The 20174-nt window shown below is 28.7% G+C and overlaps 2 protein-coding genes across 2 annotated transcripts in view; one reads left to right on the plus strand and one right to left on the minus strand.

Annotated features, from left to right (window-relative positions):
• Positions 1-5483, plus strand: part of atk (artichoke) — a 42536-nt gene extending 37053 nt beyond the window's left edge. Inside the window, exons 4-6 of the mRNA XM_040716164.2 lie at positions 2441-2594; positions 2650-2803; positions 2860-5483. Of these exons, the coding sequence (XP_040572098.1) occupies positions 2441-2594; positions 2650-2803; positions 2860-5009 (2458 nt within the window). The 3' untranslated portion in view covers positions 5010-5483. The remainder of the gene's footprint in view (positions 1-2440; positions 2595-2649; positions 2804-2859) is intronic.
• LOC121121269 (uncharacterized) lies at positions 5050-8147 on the minus strand. Its single transcript, XM_040716166.2, has 2 exons — positions 6648-8147; positions 5050-6577 (listed from the first exon to the last, which is right to left on the minus strand). Exons 1-2 carry the CDS (start codon positions 7724-7726, stop codon positions 5854-5856), a joined length of 1803 nt encoding a protein of 600 aa, XP_040572100.1. The 5' UTR covers positions 7727-8147; the 3' UTR covers positions 5050-5853.
• Between the last annotated feature and the right edge of the window lie 12027 nt (positions 8148-20174).

Raw genomic sequence — 20174 nt, forward strand, 5'->3', positions numbered from 1 at the left:
ATGTACATATATGATGTAGGTGAGGGATCACTATATACAATGTTATCCCTGTATACATGTTCTATTCTAGTACGATTATTTCGTAGATCAAAATGTTGATGCTATACATAGAGTGCATCCCTTGATTGGTTTTCATACAGGTAGACAGACAAACTATGCTTTATTAATAGAAATAATAGAAATAATATATTATAACTAATATGGTGAATTTTGAAATATTATTTACGTACTTTATTACTTGAAATCTTTATATCAGTGATCCAAAACGATTCCAAAAAAATTCAAATGCCGATTCCAAATCTTTAAGATTTTAAATAATAGCTAAAAATACCATTTTAGTATCAGAACCTCCACGGTATTATATTTGGGGGAGCTAGGTGTTGGTAAATATTGAAAAAATTTCTAATATTAAAATTTTCGAAAAAAACAAAACATACACTTTGGTATTTAAATTTTTTACAAAATCCACAACTATTCACAAAAAGTGATTTTTTTTGGATAAAATTCAAAAATCTGTACCTGTTCTCAAAAATATAATTTTTTTGGAAAATAATTTTTAAAATCCTTGATTGTACTTTAAAAAATTTTTTTTTTGTAAAAATATTAAAAAAATGCAGATATTTAATTTTTTGGAGATGCATTTCAAAAATACATTGTTAAAATTATTTTTTGGGAAAAAATTTTGGCAAATTAAATTTTTTTAGTAAAAAGCAAAAATGTCTACATTTTCGCTTTTTTTCATTTTTATCATAACTTAGAACAGTAATAAATATTAAAATACCAGTTATAAATAAGGATCGGAATTGCAAAATAAACATTATTTTCCCAATTCCAGAAAAAATACCCAATTCTCCGATTCCCGATTCCGATTAATCGTCCCATCACTACTTTTTATTGACATATTTGGAGCATTTTAAGAGATTTAAATTAAAATATATTACTGCACTACGTAAATGCCTACATTTTTTGCTCCAATGAGGCCAGTTTTATCTTTTATTATCTTTTCTTTGTTGTTATTATGTTTCCATAAATTTGAATAATTTAGATTCAATACGTATATATTTGTTCAAACTTCGTGATATTTACTCTGTGGGCCTCAAAAGCCAGCTAGAATGATTTTTCTTATAATATAGAAGGGATTACATTAGTATTTCCCTACGAATTATCTACGATTTAAATCAACAAATTATTTATATTAAGCCTTTGGAAGAACTGTAAATTGCACATTAAGTATCAAAAAAATTTCGTCAAAATTACAGAGTGAGAAATGGACAGTTTGTACTTGATAAGTCTCTTAAACGGCCCTTATGTGTCCAGGGCTCAAGGCATAAAACTTGAGCAGAAAATGTCAAATATAAATTGAATAAAAAACATCACAAATCATTTTGGTAAAAAAAAAGTTATTCGTTGTTAAACTTGAATTTTTTTATGTTCAATCTATAATTCAGTAATAATCCTTCACAGTACTATTAAAACAACTTAGTGTGATAAATTAAGTATTGAAATAACCAGTGATCGTATAAAATGAAAAAATAATAACTCTTAACACTTCGAAACATATGAAGCACACAAATTGTAGTGAAAAATTTCTTGAATCTCTTTTAAATGTTCTATTTATGTACTTTTTGTCCCATTCATTAATAATTTTTCCCATAATTTTCCAAATTGCAAAAATATGCAAAAATAAATAAGTTACAGGGAAAATATAGCAACATCAAAATCATTTTTTTACTTGAAAAAACTGAGACAATCAAATCAAAATGTATTAATATTCTATTCAACGGCGTTTGAGGGATTATATTTTGGAAAGGGCTTGGTTTTTGGATTTTTTTTAAAGCAATATTTCAAAAATCCACAGCTGCTCATAAAAAAATTTAAAAATTAAATTTCATTTATAAAATTTTTTGAAAAAAAATTCCAAAATTATATTGCACATATTAAATTTTTTGGATAAAATTTTCAAATATTAAATTTTTCGGAGAAAAATTTCAAAAATCCATATGTATTCAAATAAAAATAAATTATTATAGAAATTAAATAATTTTACTTAAAAAAATTTCAAAAATCCATAGCTTTTCCAGAAGATTTCATTTTTTGGAAAAGAATTTGAAAAATTAAATAAATTTAATGAAAAAATAAATCAAATATTAAATTTTCTAGTGAAAAACAAAAATAATCTTTAGCTTGGGAGGTGCTACATCCCCTGCAGATGCCCTCCTATTTATATTTAAATTCTATATATTTCACAATGTTAGAGCCGTCATTGATCGGGCCAAGGTTAACATTAACCTTGGATCGGGCCACATATTCTTTTTTTTTTACATCAAAATATGCCCACTTTAAATGATAACTTCAATAAATTTTAACCATTTCATTTATTTGATAGTATTTTTACTAATAAATACTAATTATATACAAATTTTACTTCTACAAAACGCAGATATTTGAATATGAGCCTAAATTTGATTCAGGAGCTTCCACGATCCGGATTTCTGGGCTTGGAAACATTGGAAACCATTGATTTAAGTTTCAATGACATAAGGCGTATTGACGACGGTACCTTTGATAATATGAAATGGTTAACTGAACTTTTGGTAAGTGATATTGTTAGACATTATACAATTATATAATTTTGTTTCTAATTATTAGCTCAATGATAATAACGTGTGTGAAGTTGGGAAAAATGTTTTTAATGATGTGATATCATTATCTAGTCTGGACTTACAAAATAACCGTCTTTCAAGAATTAACATAGATTCATTTTCCTCTCTTAAAAATCAAATTTCATCTTTTAGGATTGCAGGTATGATAGTTTATCAAAAACTTTTTATTTTTTACTAGCTTTCAAAATTATTTCAGGAAATCCCATTACATGTGACTGTGACACACTGTGGTTAAAAAATTGGATAAGAGAAGAAAAAGTGGTAAAAGATCATCCACGCTGCTATTTTCCGAAATCAGTCTCAGGTAGTCCCTTAAAAACACTTCGTACATCTCGATTTAAATGTGAAAGACTCAACAATGGAGATTCTAACTTAATTATAAGGGATGCATGTCTGGGTGTACCTTTAAAAAACCCTGTAAGACAAACTGTCATTGAAAATGAGGATGCTGCCCTCGTTTCTACTGACTCCCCAATCACTTCAACCCATAAAGCAAATATCAATAAGGATTCAGAAAATCCAGACTTCCAAGATGTCAATGAGGAAGTAGATTACGAATACTACTATGTGTACTATGACGAGGATGGGAATATGATTAAGAATAGAACTGGAAATTTTCAACCAGAGACAAAACCAGTAGTATCAAAAGTACAAGAAATTAATTTAGCTCTTGGTTCTGCTGACTCTAAGCCAGGGGACACACCCACTATTTATGCTGGAGATAATAAACAAGGGACAATATCATCCCATCTACTATCCTCTACACCCTCGACAACTTCCACAACCACAGAAGGATTTTCAATCTTCGGCTTTACTTTGCCGTCACTTCCAAAGTTACCCCCGGTGAGTCTTAGCTTTGATTTAAAACCCTCACAAGTTGGAAATAGCTTTCTTCTACCTGTTGGAAGAAAAGGAGATGCTTCAAAACAAGTGAAAAAGAAAAAAGTTGATCACACAAGAGGCCCAGATGATCTTGAGTTTCCCATTTGGGTGGATTCTTTATCTAGATACAAAAAAGAAATATCGAAACCTAAAAGTAATCCTAAGGAAGGATTAAATTACATAAAACCTCCAAATCCAATAATTCCTTTGAAATCCTTTTACAAGTCACCTCCAAAATCTCCTGCTTTAAAATTTGAACCTCATTTCACAAATCCGCATACACTGGTGCATAAGTCGATGTATGAAGCAGTCAGACCAATACATAGAGAAAAAAAGCCAATACAAAGCTATAAACCGGAGCCCATGAGTTTTGCTGCATCTGAAGGGATAAATGGGTTTCGCCCCTTATTCAAGCCTAACTCTGTTGACCCATTATACACTATTGGGCCAGCAATGCCTACAACAACTACAACTCATTATCCCGAATATAACATTCATCGCCCATCCTTGGTGACTCCTATCTATGTGCCTGACCAAAAACCAAAATTCAGTAGTACCTCATACACAACTATGAGTATTGTAAGGCCGCCCTCACCCGTACCAACCATCAATCATAAAATAATATTGAATAGGCCTTTAACAGTCACAGAAAAGGATTTTGAAGACAATTCTAATGTAAGGAATCAAGAAGTGAAAGTGTACTCCAAGGAAATAGCTTCAAACCTTTCTAAACTTCAAGATAATGTAAAAACAACTCCTACAACTACGACAACCACAAAATTATTTGCAAGTCCAACAACGATAAAGGCTCCCTCTACTTTGGCCTCAGTTCTGTCAAGCACTACTCAAGCAAGTAATGAGACAGCTGACTATGAATACGAATATTACTATGAATACTATGATGAAGAGAAGGAAGATTCTTCGACAAATGGAACGACTACAACCCTTTTTACTTCAATTTCTTCAACCCTCCTGACTACTACCATAACGACAACGACAACAACGACGACCACCACTACAACGACGGCCACCACTACAACAACAACCACAACGACTAAAGTCATTGCTCCGCCTATAGCTTCTACTATCATTTCCTACATAGATGGAAGTCACAACTTTGACAACAAGAAGAGCTTAGCATCTGTTGAAACTAGGAATGGTGTTTTGAGCAGAAGTCGTGGAATCCCTACGAGCTCTTTACTATCCACATCCTCAACTACATCCTACCCCTTTCACCCAGATACGTTCGATCCAACAGCAAGGACAGCATTAGACTTAGATGATCCAGAAACAGAGGCGATTAATTGGTATTTTAATGGGGAAGATAGAAATCCATATGTTGATCCCAAAATTGTAAGGCAGCAGGCTTCACTGAGTGAGGGATTTCTATGCAAGTCGTCTGTTTCTGTGGTGCTTGTCTTCTCTGTGTTCATAGTCCTGAGTCGAGTATATGTTTTCCATTGAGTATAACAAAATTAAAAGAAGAAGACAGGAGCTACAGGAGTTGATAATTAAGTGTTCTAATAATATGTATTTCAATTTAACTATTTTTTTATTAATCTCTTCTGGAACTATATATTAATATGTAGTTTTAAATAAACTCACTTGTTTGTAAAATATTACAATATACATTATATTGTATTTACAAGACAATGAACTATAAAAATAAATAAATATATATACGTATGGATATATAGTTTTATATCAATAGATTGTGTTGTAACTTATGAAATATATTGCTTAACAGTAAAATATAATAATTTTTGGAGTTGTAATGAGTAATTCATCTTTAAAATCGACTATAAAGTTAGTAAAATAAATACATCAACATATATTTAATAGTAATTATATATAAAATAGATAATAGTAAGAATAAATATTGGAATAAAAATAGTTTTAAGTAGCCTCAGAATAAAACTCCTGAGCAAATAGTGGGACTCAGACAAAAATAAATAAAATTTGATATCAAATTCACAGTAAAATCATTGAATATAATTATTGACTTTATAATTTTGAAGCACCTCAATGTAATTAAATATAGTATGTAAGAATGTAGTTATATATAAATAATCTAGAAATTCATGCTATAACCAATACAGGTATTAAAAAAATAGATCAAATCGTTTTGAAAATCAGGTAATTCAAAATAATATGTGAACGTTTTGAATGATTAATAAAAAGAAAAGGACCCATCACAGTTCCTTAACTAAAAAGGAAGTCAATTGTGAATCACATACTGAAAAAGTCATTTACTATATTATTTGTGGTCATAATTGTTTTAAAAAAAAACAAAGAATCAGATTCATAGTCAAACAAAATGATGCCAGGGATCTTCTGAGCAACTAGGGGATTGAGAAACTCTTTCTGATTGCTGAACAGGCTTCTTAGATAATGAAACTTGATCAAATTTGGTCAAAGATTTAAAAATGTAATTGGCTCCAAAGTTATTATCCCAAAACTCTCCATTGGGAACATTGTATTTAATGCAAAACTGAAGGCGCTGATTAAGAGAAATGGGAGACGGGAAATTAATGTCAAATGAAAATTTATCTACTCCATCTACAGAACAAGAGCTGAAGTATTTTGCATCAGAGTCCATGAATGAATGCCAATCATCAATTGTGAAACGAATAGTTACACTCTTCTCATAACTAATATTTTTGACAGCAACTACTCCACTCAATGAACTGCCATTGACTGACACATATGCACATTCAAGGCATACATTTAGACTGTTGACAACTGATTGAAAATTATTTTTCGCTCCAGGCTGTGTGAATTGAGGAGCAAGTCCAGATTTAGCTACTATCTGTTCTGGAGATCTTGTAGAGCCAGAGGGAGGAGTTATGGATCGAGCTGGTCTAAAAGATGAAAACGACGTATATCCACCGATTCCCCGACTTGAAGTATCACTCTCTGTATCGCTTAACTCCACATCTCTTAAGTACAGATATGCACTTTTTGGAACTGTCGGGATACCGTTTATATATGTCCTAGTATTTTCCAAATCCAAACCCAAAACATCAGCAAATCTGAAGAATTAAAAAATAAAAATATCAATTTTGTAATAAATTGAACTCAAGACTTGAAATATCTCCTTACCTAACAATTTTCTTTTGATTATCTGTTTTGTCTTCCATGGATGTGCAAACTTTCAAGCTAATAGCCCTTCGGAGTTTTCCACCTTTATTATCATTTACCACTAAAAACTTTTTGGGAGGTTGAGGCTTTGTAGGAGGATGCTCATCTATGATTTTTTTTTGTAGAGGTGTAAATTCCTCTTCATTATTTTTTATCTCAATATTCGGATTGACAGAAGAAGATGATGAGCCCGGAGAAGCTTTAATCGTGGGTAAGGTGCCCTCAAATTTTGAACTCGTTACCGACATATTAATTGGAGAAGAAGTTGATGAACTTGAAGTGGAATCATCACTTTCTTGAGGTTTATTATCCCAAGATATTTTGTCAAAAGTCTTTTCTTCCTCCAAGCCCAACAAGAACTTGCAAACATCATTATCAGTGATGACACACTTGTCATTTTCTGAATAAAGTGTAAATGTATTCTCTGAAGTTGGCTCATCTTCGTCCATGGTAAATACAGTTTCTTCTGAGGCTTCCATGGATGTTTTAATTTCAGGTACAGTCACTTCTTTTGATGGAATTTGTTCCGAAGGCTTAGTACTCGAGATGATGAAATCTTCACCCGGACTTCGCTCGTTCAATATTCCAATGCCAGTTAAATCAGATTCAGAGTGATGTTTAGCATTAAAAGAGGAACAAGTCAGTAGAGACGCAGAGTTCTGCTGGCTGCTGCAACGTTGATGATGTGTATGAGGAATTAAGGGAGGAAAAGATGTTCCAATTAATCCTGTGGTTTTAAAGTTTTCTTCTCTCACTGAGGACGACTCCATGACAGATTGTAAACGAGTTTTATCTTCTTTTATTCCATATTCTTCAAGCTGATCTAAGGCCGAAAGAGCGGTCCTATGATGGTTTACTACTGTACTGGGACTTATCATCATCATCATAGGACGAGTTGTAATCATCCTAATCAAATTTCTCCAAAATATGATAAACCAGCCACCCAATTTCTGTATAAAATGAGTAAAATTAGCACCCCGATGCGATGATCCCTCTTCTCGAACTAATTCTGACTGATTATTTCTTAAATCACTCCGCATTTTTACCCTTTTACCCTCTTTTTTTAGGCCGGCGACTTTCTAAGGATTTCCCTTACATTCTTCAAGCTGGATAAGTCGTATTTACTGTCTCCGTCGCGTGCTCGTAAGTATATTTTGTACATGTCTGCTTCCATACCCTGATCCTTTCTTTACATCATACTGTATGAGTAGGATACATGAATCTTTACTCAATTTGGACAACATTTTTTGTAGGCTTAGTAATAATAGTCTGTAGATAGGCTATGTATGTAACTTATTATAACCAGATGAATATTTTAAACAAAGTTTTGGTCATTATAGTTTATTTGAAATACTAATTAATAATCTTAAAATATGCAAACTTAAAAGTAGAATAAAAACTAACACTTGAACGGAAGCAATTCTGAAGGTTGTAGTAGCTAACTGCTAAACTACTTATCACGGATTGAACCTTTTCCCCTTTTTTCATCATCCAAAGAAAAATGCTTTCTCATATTTGTCTCAGCAGAGTCTCTCATCTCCTTACTTTAATAAACTACATACATTAGATGAAGTAAAAATAACACCATTGGATCATTGCTAAAGGAAGTCAAAGTTTTAAAGTTTCATACTTGCATGTATTATTATTACATAAGTTGCAGTAAGCAATTTTTTATCATTAATCATGCATCGTCATGTGTGAGCTGTTTTTGAACTAGATGGCCATCGTCTACTCATAATAGCTCGGTACTCCTCTCCTTCTCGTGCTCTTTAAATTCTCTCTTTCCACCTTAATATTGCATCATAAACTTTGAAGAAAGAAAGTCACCTGCTTCTGTCTCCAAGGATAGTTACTATGCTGAAACGTATTTTCTGGAGAATACTCATCCCTTCAAAATGGGTTAACTGTATAGCATCTGTATGAATTAATTCACTTCAATTTTATGAAGAAATTTAAAGCAGATTTTTTCAAATTCAGTCTGTCAAAAATTTGAATACTCGTTTTGAGCAATTTTATTGTATTAGATGAATAATATAGTAATTATCCTTGAAGAATGATCAAGGATGATGACTAAACTACTATCCCTGCTGAAATGTATATTTTTGTCAGAGCATGGGGAAGGATTTAATTGCCAAATGTAATAAGTATGTCTTATTAATAATAAAATACATTCGTTCTCAAGAAAACACGCATTCTAATCATGATAGAGCCGCCGAAAACTAGATAAAAATGTTTATGAAGTGGTGAAAATATGTCAGAAAAGACGAATCTAATATACATATTATTTATTAATTTCATTATATATAAATTTAATACGAACTTGCCTAAAAATATGTAGTATATAGTGATATAAATCTACGTACTCTTGGGAAAAATTACAGTATACTTTTAAAAGATAAACAATGCAGTTTAATTGCATTTAAAGAATGGTTCTATTTTATTCTATAGAAACAATAGCATTTATTATTAGAATATTCCAATGTACATATCCTCAATGAAGTTATAATTATCCAATGAATAATTACCTTAAATGAAGAGAAAGCGTGCGAGAGGAGATATGGTAGGGAGTATTTTACTTCATTGATAGCTTTATATAATTGTAAATAAGAGTAGAGTAGATTGTAGTGAGTTTATTCAATATTAAAATAATAATATTGTACAATACAATTAGACAAGTAAAATTTTATATAGGTAGAAGAACATTATCAATATTCATAATAGAATAATTCATCATTACATTCCTCACTATTCAATGTTTACCCTTTTTTACTCTTTAGTTTTTATTTTTATATCTTTTTGAATATTATCATTTACTTCAGAAACTAGTTTTTGTCATCCAATTAAAAATTTGACCAAAATATAAAACGATCAAAATGATGTTCTTCATCACATTCAACGTCAAGAATTTTTAGCAAATATAGCTCTTCTGCTATCAGTTTTAAAATATTATAATTCGTGAAAATATTCTTTTGGATTTTTTTGTTGAAGATAGAATTTTTATAATCTATGAAAATATTGACACGTAAACACTCAGAAAAGTAAGCACTATACTGATTTTTTTACACTTTGATGTATTGTAGGTAAATCTTGTTTAGTAATTCAAAAAATGACTTCCTACTCACTTACTTTTAAAATATGTTAAACGAAATTCATATTTTCTAATATAATGCTACTAAAGTTATAAGATCACCGATAATATATTAACATATTTATCATTTTATGAATGAATAAATCACTTGTCCCTATATTTAAATATAATTCGATCTTGAGGATTTAGGATCTCCACATCAATATTCAAATAAAAAATTAAGGATCACACTAAATGCTTAGGATGTAACAAAACTGTATACAAGAACTATTATTTTTCATATTCATTGACACTAAATAATAGATTATGTTCCTTCACAATTGTAAAGCATATTAATATGACTTTAACAATTAAAATTATTTTCTTATTTATCAAGTGCAAATAATGATGTAATGCAAATATGTATTTATATATGTGCTTCATGGATTTAAGTTTATATTTTTATTTTGTCTTACCTTTTAACTTGCCTTATAATATATTTGATAATTGAATCATTTACTACGATTTTCATTTATTCCAATTGTATACTTCTAAATATATAGCTAAGATTTTTTGTTAACTACTTTCATTAGTCAAAGGTTAATTCATAAGTGCCTTTGTTTCGCTCCAGAATGCTGTAGTAGTTACATGGTATCGAAGTCTGAAGAAATTCAATATAGTACTTACTGTTCTTAGTGTCTACGTTTTGTTATTCAATATTTTCATAAATTAAAAAATTACATCTGCAACAAAAATATCCAAAAGAATAATTCACTAATTATAATATTTTAAAAGTAATAGCGGAAGAATTATATTTGCTATAAATTCTTGACGTTGGTTGTGATGATTGATTGTTTTATATTTCAGTCTAATTTTCAATTGAATGACAAAACAACTAGTTTCTGAAATAAATGATTATATTCGAAAAGATACTAAGATAACTTATATAAAAACTAAAGAGTAAAAAAGTGTTAAAAAATTGAATAAGGATGATTTATTTCATTGATAATGTTCTTCAATCTTTATAAAAATTTGCTTGTATAATTGTATTGTACGATATTATTATTAATATTGAATAGATTCACTACAATCTATTTACTAACTAAGTTCTAATTCACTAAAATCAAAATTGAATTAATATTTCATATAAGTAAATGTATCATTAAACCTATTTGATATATAAATGGTTTAGGAATCAAAGGAAACTTACTTAAATGATGAGCAATGTTCGAATATTTTTAGCAACATTGTAGTCAAATTTTTGTGCAATTTAATTCACAATTTAAAATGTTTTTAAATTTTATATTCAAAATGTTGCATTTGTCCAAAATATATAATAACTGTGAGGTTTAGTGAGTTAGAAAAAAGTTCCGCAATTTTTGTAGTACAATGTACTTAGACAATGAGTTCTGGGGTGGAACAAGGATCAGTTACTCAACTTCATCTAGAGGGAAGTATTTTGATAGTTAAAAATTAAATGGAAATGCCCTAGATTATGAGCAAAACCTAATTGAATTTACACTGTTAATTTATCAGCATCAGAGGAAGCACGTGAAATCACGTGCTACAATTAATATCTCTTCCACAATGACAAAATTTTTGTACTGAAATAAAAAAGTTTTTGATAAAAAAACCTTGACTAGAGTATTTGTTTCAACCTGTGAGTGCTACAGATATTACTTTTCACATTTTTTAAGAGTAAATTTAAAAAATTCCAAAAATTAAATTTAGATCGAAGATTTTATTAATTACAGTCATGAGTCATCTTTTTAGTAAAGGATGTACTATATATATAACGTAAATCTTCATTATCGAATTAAGGAAGAGATAGGATCGACCTGATGAATGAAGACTAATTGATTAATATTACTAATATTATAATAGAAAGTATTTTGTCTCTGCCATTTTTATTTCTTCACTGAGTGTTATTAATTATTTTATATATATAATAATAGCATAATTAGTACTGTACTGGGAAAAATACATTCAGTCTGCTATGAATGTGAAAAGGTCATATTATTGACTTTTTCACATTCATCCCAGTCAGAATGTGTTTTTTACAGCATACTAAGATGTAGCTAGTGGACTGGTGTCATATTCGCTCATCTTGCTGACCGAATTGAATGCAGCGCTTCCAGTAAGCTTAGTTCATAAATTATCATTTCCTTCTAATAACCTTACATCTTTTTTCTTGAATAGTCATTGAAATGCTAGCATAGAAAATTAAATTTTACAATGTATATGATAGAAAATATTTTTTAGGATATTCCCCATCATTTTGTTAAACAGTCATTGGATTACGAACCATTTCTGGAACACTTAATAAAATCTTTTCAAATTATAGTTTGTTTAATATAAATTAATAAAATAATTCTAGATATGATATCATTGGCGAAATGGAGTTGTCTCTATAAAAATCATCACTTTATGTTATATGTATTCAATAAATAATTGCAGTATCATTATTTTGTTTTCATTTTTATTTTTGGATTATCATTTATTCAAAAAATATACCAAATACTGTTGTATGTACATTTGATAATTTAAAATAAAATATTAAAAAATACTTGTAATGATGAAAAACTTAGATTTAGCCCTTGAAAGATACATAGTAATTATGCTATTAGTATATAAAACAAAATTAAACAATAATAATCAGTGAAGAAATGAAAATGATACGTACACAATAATGTTTACTATAATATTAATTAGTCATCATTCTTTCGATATATTAAAAATTTACTACATACATATATATATTGTATATTCTTTGCCAAGAAAGATTAATCCTAACTTTAATTTATCCAATGTTCAATCAAAACTTCATTTTATGTAATTTTTTTTAAACTGAATTGTAGAAAATGTTATAGGTAATATCTGTAGCAGTCTTAGGTTGAAACACTTACTCTGCGCAAGTTTTTATAATCAAAAACTTTTTTCTTTCAGTTTAAAAATGTTGTCATTGTGGAAGATATATCAATTGTAGTGGGTTTCATGTTGTACAAAGTCAATTAGGTTTTGCCAAAAGAAAAATGCACTTCCCCCAATCATGGGGTTAAGTGATTAAGCCTTCATTAACCCAAATATTAGTAGAACTCATTGACTTGAACATTTATCAAGGACATAGAGTATTTTTACATGATGTCATCATTGTTGATGTCAGCCATTTTGGAGGCCTAAACAACCAAGTTTTATGAACAAGCATTTTTTCATGAATATCAAGGAAAATGGTCAATTAAGGGATGTCAAAATAAAATCAACAAATAAAAAGACTTAAACCTTATTGTCGATCAAAATTTTATCTCTCTATTGCCTAGTTTTATTATATATCTGACCCTAAAATGTATTAAAATTATTTTCTTACATCGTTATTCAATCTTATTTCGATATGGTAGTTAAAAATTAAATATTACAATGGAAAAAATCTGCATTATTTTACTTTTCTTCTCTCTAATCAATCAAAAAAAAAAGTTGTACAAATTTAGTCATTTTTTATGGATTTTTAGTAGATATTTATTTAATTAAATTTAAATGTCAGTGTTTATCATTTCATCAAGTAGTGTTTCATGCGGATTTTAAGCATTTTATTATTGAAGCCACTTGATGAAGCTTCATAAAAACTTATTCGATTTTTTTCCATTTTATATATTGAAGCCCAAAATGGCGTCTCCTTCATCATAAAATGTATGATGTCAGTGAAATGCACTTTATTATATATCAATGAAGCGTCTTCACATGACGTCAGCATTGTTGATATCGGCCATTGAGGAAAGGAGGGGCTAAACTACCAAGTTTTATAATAATAAAAACAACTTTTTATATATAATAAGGAACTATTGGATGTCAAAATGGGGCCAACTAAAAAAAAAAAATCAAAACAATACAATATTTGAAATTTTTTTTCCAACAAATTTAATTTTCCAAAAATTATAATTATTGGATTTTATTAAAAAAAATTGAAATATAATTTAATTTTTCAAATTTTAATTTTTGGATTTTATTGAAAAAATTGAAACTTAACTTAATTTTTCAATTTTTTTTTCTAACAAATATAATTTTTCAAATTTTTTTTCCAACAAATATAATTTTTCAATTTTTTTTTCCAACAACTTAAATAATTCAAATATTTACCAAAAAAATAAATTTTGTTGGAAAAACTATGGATCTTTGAAATTTTTCTCCTAAAAATTTTATATTACAAATTTTTTGTACACAGCTGAGGATTTTTGAAATTATTCTCCAAAAATTTAATTTTTCAAATTTTAATATTTGGATTTTATTGAAAGAATTGAAACTTAACTTAATTTTTCAAATTTTAATATTTTTTTATTGAAAGAATTGAAACTTAACTTAATTTTTCAAATTTTAATATTTAATTTTTTCTTAATTTTTCAAATTTTTTTTCCAACAAATATAATTTTTTCAATTTTTTTTCCCAACAACTTAAATAATTCAAATTTTTTCCAAAAAACTAAATTTTGTGGGAAAAACTATGGATCTTTGAAATTTTTCTCCTAAAAATTTAATATTACAAATATTTTGTTCACAGCTGAGGATTTTTGAAATTATTCTCCAAAAATTTAATATTACAAATTTTATTTTTTTTTTTTTAAATCAAAAAATTAAGCCCCCCCCCACACACACAAAAAATGTATATAACCTGGGGACACCCCTTTTATACTTGATTGCCCAAAGAGTCGAGTCGAAACTACATGCATTATGTATATAGTATATATATTTTTTAATTTCATTTGATAAATTTTGTAAAGTTTTATACTCTGTCTAAATCTGATGCAACACTGTCTAATATTGGTTATAATATTTGTAGTAATATCTGCTTATACATACATTTAGTTGTATATAACATATTTAGAGCAAATTGAGCAGGAATATTGTTTTTCCCAGAAATATATGATCCAATAATTTGTTATCCATTAATATTATTGAATAGTTCTAAACAGTCATATTTGGGTCAAAATCGGTGTAATAATTTCATATATTTCATCATCTCTATTGAATTAAAAATATGTGCGCCAATTTTTTCGATTATTTAACTATTTGATCCTGAATTGAATTATATACATATTTTTGTGTGACATGAACACATGGAAAGCAAATTGTTTATCCAGCAAGCAATTCACTTTAATAATATACAAAATCAACTGAATAAAATAAGAATCTTTCTTAAACAGACACCTGTCTTACTTACATAAAACTATATATGCGCATTAATGTAAATCAATAGATAGTAAGTATCCATATAAAAATAGTGCATCTATAGAAACTTTGTAGAAAAATTGGAAACATATTTATGTCTCAAATTAATTTTCCAGGTGTCTTTCATTGACCATTTTTTAAAACTCACAGTATTACGTTAAAAATTGGGTGTTTTTTTCTAAATATGGGACAATTCTGTATTTCAAAGAACGGTTGGCAACCCTAGTTGTGATATTATATAAATTGAAGGAGCACAAAATGCGGTGCACTTTTCGTTATAATTAATCATAGAAGTTGTTATAGAGTTTCTAATTATTTCAAGTTTTAAAAAATATATATATTTACGAAGAAACTATGTTAAAAAATATTATTGGTGTCTATATCAATAAATTTACATTCAAGTAGTTTTAATTATAAGGCATATTCTTGCCGTTGGACGCTGCCACTTCCAGGACCATTGTTTGGACTGGATGTTTTGTACGGAACACCCCCTTGACCTCCTCTGGTGATCCCCAAAGCCAACGGTTGTTCTGAAAGGTTGTAGAGCTGGTCCACGGTAAACCTCTTCTCGTGAGAGAATTTTTTTTACTTTGAATTCATTTGCCTTGATCCACGCACGAACTTTCTTGCACCCCTGCAGTCTCCTTTCCTTCAGAGGGTTCGTCAACAGGTAGCGTGGGATCCTTGTGTAACAGGAAATCACCAATTCCTCTTTCACAGCCCTCCTAATTTCCCCCTCGTCCACATTAAACTCGTTAGAGAGGCGATTCATGGATTTTGGGGGGTCCTCCTTGATCTTCTTCTTCAGGTCCCCCAGACACTCAGAATCGCTTTTAAAGCTGTGTCCCCCACTTCGTTCTTTCCTTGAGAAGTCTTTTTTATCCTTTTCCATCTTGATCACCTTGAAAATGAGGCTCCTGGAACACTTCACAATTTCCATAATCTCTGCCACCTCAATTTTGGCATCCAGAAGGTCCGATGTTCTCTGCCTTTTTGCTTCTTGATCACTCATGATAAAAGATTTGAGAAATGTTATTATTGTTTACTTATGCAGAAAGAACAGGGACTCGGAATATGCAAGGGAAAATTATCAAACCTCTTTATTTTAATGACATAATTTGTCTTTATTAACAGTCCACGTTTTGCTTCCGAACGCTGTATATATTTCTTAAGGGCTCTGTCGTCGCAGCATTTCATCTCAGTTTTTTTGGGGGGGCAGTAAATCAATCAAATTTATTATTATGAGGAAAGAAAACATTAAGTGATTACACAATACAAATATATACTTTTATAAAAATACAATAACTTTATGTATGACGTACATACTAATTATGACGTATTATAATTTTGAATGAAAAGGTCGTGGAGGCAATTATCATTAATGTTTACTATTATTATCTATTCATTGATTTAATTTTGTATTGCCAAGATATTATAAAAGAAGTTCTTTATCCATCCATGATTGAATTAAATAATTTAAATTAGTGTCCAAATTGGCTCATAGTTGTGCTGATTTTGGCTTTTTTCCAAAATAAGGGTGATATTTTTCAAGGTTAAAATAACTAACAAGTATAAAATTAACTTCTTTTTTTTTTAAATAGGTTATTTTTAAATATAAATTACTAAAACAAAATATTTCATCTATCATTCGACAAAATGGTATTTGGAGCATTAACCATCAATGTGATATTTAATTTTTTATTTCTATGGACATAATATTAGCGTATTTTTTCATTCAAACAAATCATAAATTTTTGTCTAGGATTGGGTAAAAATATTTTTGTTTATTTTAAATTATAGTTTTATGTATGTACAACAACTTCTATTAACTATTTTTTTGATTATTTGATTCATAATAGGACAATTAATTAGAATTCAGGACTAAACAAGCTGCAATCTATCACACACATATATAGTTTACATTATTTATTATTATTTTTAGTTATTAGTTTTACATTAATTATTATTATTTCAAAAATAGATGCACACACCAGAAAAATTAATGTTCATAACTTAAACATTATAAAATTAAAGTTTGGCATCCTTTCTAGATTTGAGCTTGTTTTCAGATGATATTTTTCTGCCTTCCAGTCAGATATTGTCATTGAGTTTATAAACCAAATTTTTGCCTATCACGTTGAAGAGGATTTGATAAATCTTTCCAAGAATGCTTGCCCATTTGTGACCTTGATCACACACAGTATCAACTATGGCTTCGATTGTAGTTTCTGAGCTCTTTTTTGACTCTTTATGGTGGATTTTTTTGATATGAGCAAAGTTAGGGAGAAATTATGATTTAACTCCTAGACAATTCAGGGAAATGCTGAAGTATTCTTGCCTTTGAAAGCAGTAATAAATATTTTTACAATTGTGTACAGGGTCGAAGATGAGATGAACATTTCTATTGATGATTTGTGAGTGAGTAATTGAAGTCTGGAGCTCAGCAACATTAAGAAAATGAATGAAGAACTTCCTGTTGACTGTAGTTATCAACTAATACGGTCACAACTATAAATCCGATTTGATAGAGGATTTTCATCATTCATTTGTTGTAGAGGAATTCAGCGCTTAATCCGGACCTGTATAAGTACTACCAAACCCATGTAGTTTCCTCCAACGGATTTGTTGATAAATGTAAGAACCCTTTTAGTTGTTTAGCCCAAGAACTTAGCTCTAACCAACTCGACTCTTTCTGCGGAGTAAACTTTATCGATTGTAAGATTGACATTGCGCTTTTGATTTTTTTTTTCAAAATATTCAATATTTGAAATATAATTTTTGAATTTTTTTTTCCAAAAAATTAAATTTTTCATTTTAATTCCCCAAAAATTTAAGATTCGGTAAATAGCTACAATTTTTTCCAAAAACCTTAATATTTGCAACTTTTTCCCCAAAAAATGTAATTTTCTGTGTATAACTACGGATTTTTGAATTTTTTTCCAAAAATTTAATTTTTCAATTTTGAATTCCAAAAAATTACATTATTCATTTTTTTTTTCCCCAAAAAAATTTAAGATTTTTTGAATACTATAGATTTTTGAGAAAAAAAATTTAAAAAATTAAATACATATTTTGAATTTTTTTTAATAAATAGAACAAGATCCAACATTTCTTAAAAGTAAAAAATATTTTATGTATTATAATAAAAAAATTTAAAACAAATTCAAATACAAAACTGACACAACTTGTAGTTACTCAAGATTAAATAAATAAAAATTGGTACGTTCCTACATCTGGAAGACACAAATTTTATATTTAAATGTTTCAAATTAGCCAATTTTTTTAACAGCATATAGACAGTAAATAGATTTAATAGTTATTTGATTAATTAATCCGTGAGATATAGATACTTAAACTTGACAAAATTGAATAAAGTTTATTCTAGCCTTAAGAAAAAAGTCTTATTGTTTGTGATTTTTAAATTTTATTAATGAAATATGTATTTTGTTTTACAATATGACACTTATTTACATTGAATAACTATAATTGCTGTTGGTTTTGATTCCCAAATTAATTTTTATCATAGTATTTTTTTAGTACATTTAAGTAATTTACGAAAATATAATTTTTATTTTCAACTTTACTCCACCATATGCCTTAAAATTTGTGTAGGAAATATCTGCTAGCTAATTTTGAGTTGTATTGTTATCTATCACCATTGTTGATTTACTTATATTTATATAATGTATGTAGATATTCGTTTTTTGCAATCAATGTACCTTTTAGTGATAGTGTCAACTTGTATATATATTTTACTTTCTTTTAAATGGTAATCCCTAGTGATGAAAATCCGGTGTATTTTTTAGCTGGCCCGCTGTTGTTGTTTTTTTAATTGGTAGTCTAAAGAATGAATTTTCTTTTCCTTTGCGTTTGCCATTATTATTTAGTTCCTGAGAGGTGAACATCCTTTCCTAAATAGATTCAAGTATATTCAAAACCTCATTAAACATTCGTGTGTCCTCATAAAGCCCTAATTATAATTTGTTGTGGAGTCATAATTATGTTTCCTTTTGGAGTAATTCTAGCAAATGTCCGTGTCTATATACTTTTCTTCTTCTTTCCATCTTGATTTTCGGTTACTTTTTTTTTGCATGATCATTCTACATTGGATTTTCATCATTAGCATTTCCTAACAAATATACTATTCAGTGTATAATTGTACCTTCAATGCAATTGTCTCATTTACAAACTCTTCCATTCCTACCTTACTTTCCGTAATTAAGTAGCCTTTCTTAGAACCCTTCAGTTATTGCTCTGCTTTAATTAATTCTACAGGTAAAAATTAATTTTTTTGTGCTTAATATGCCTGAAATAATCTACACATAAAATTTGAGCATAATTAAATAAAAATTGATTGAGCTATAGATGTTAAAGTGAGTGTTGGATTTTCCGACTGATTTCCTATTTTTTCTTACTCTAATAATCCATTGGGGGTACCCATCCCTGGGACCAGTCCTAACCTTACTAAATCTCTATTATGTTTGACACCACAGGCCAAATAATTGAATCTCTAAATTGATATACATATCATCCCAAACTTATAATATGTTCTTTACCGTGTAGACAACTTAAGTCATGAAATGATTTTAATGACTTTCAATGCTACTACATCTGATGTGATACATGATATTTTACACATCATTTTAAAAAAATATTTTTCCGGGATCATTGACACAAATCGTTTTTTTTTTTTTTTTTTATCAAATAAGGATTATCTAATAAGCAATAATAAACAAATTCTATTAATAGATTGACAAAAAAAAATCACACTTTTTCATAAAATAATACTTTGTACCACCCAGATTAATATTTAATTCGTGATCACTGTATTTAGAAGCAGATGGTAAAATTTGCACGAGGAAGATATTGAAGTATAATAGTATGGTACATTTTCAATTGTTGATTACTCAGTTCAAAATCTTAAAATACATACAAACTTGCCTCGCTTCCTGAATCCACAAGAAAAGTTATTTATGGTACTTTGAAAAGGAAGGTCAATTTTATTTTATTTGATTACTCAATGATAGAAGCTTTTTAACATAGATAGATTTTTATTATAAATGTGGATATTGAATAATTGTTCATCCTTATTTTTTACTTTCCCCCATATATTTAAGGTAATAATTCCTAGTCTTTAATTATTTTTATCTCCGCCATCTTTATCTTTGGCTCTATTTGTTAGTTTGTGTGTTTATTTGTTTGTT

The sequence above is a fragment of the Lepeophtheirus salmonis genome, chromosome 7, assembly GCF_016086655.4.
Source record: "Lepeophtheirus salmonis chromosome 7, UVic_Lsal_1.4, whole genome shotgun sequence".
Classification (NCBI taxonomy): domain Eukaryota; kingdom Metazoa; phylum Arthropoda; class Copepoda; order Siphonostomatoida; family Caligidae; genus Lepeophtheirus; species Lepeophtheirus salmonis.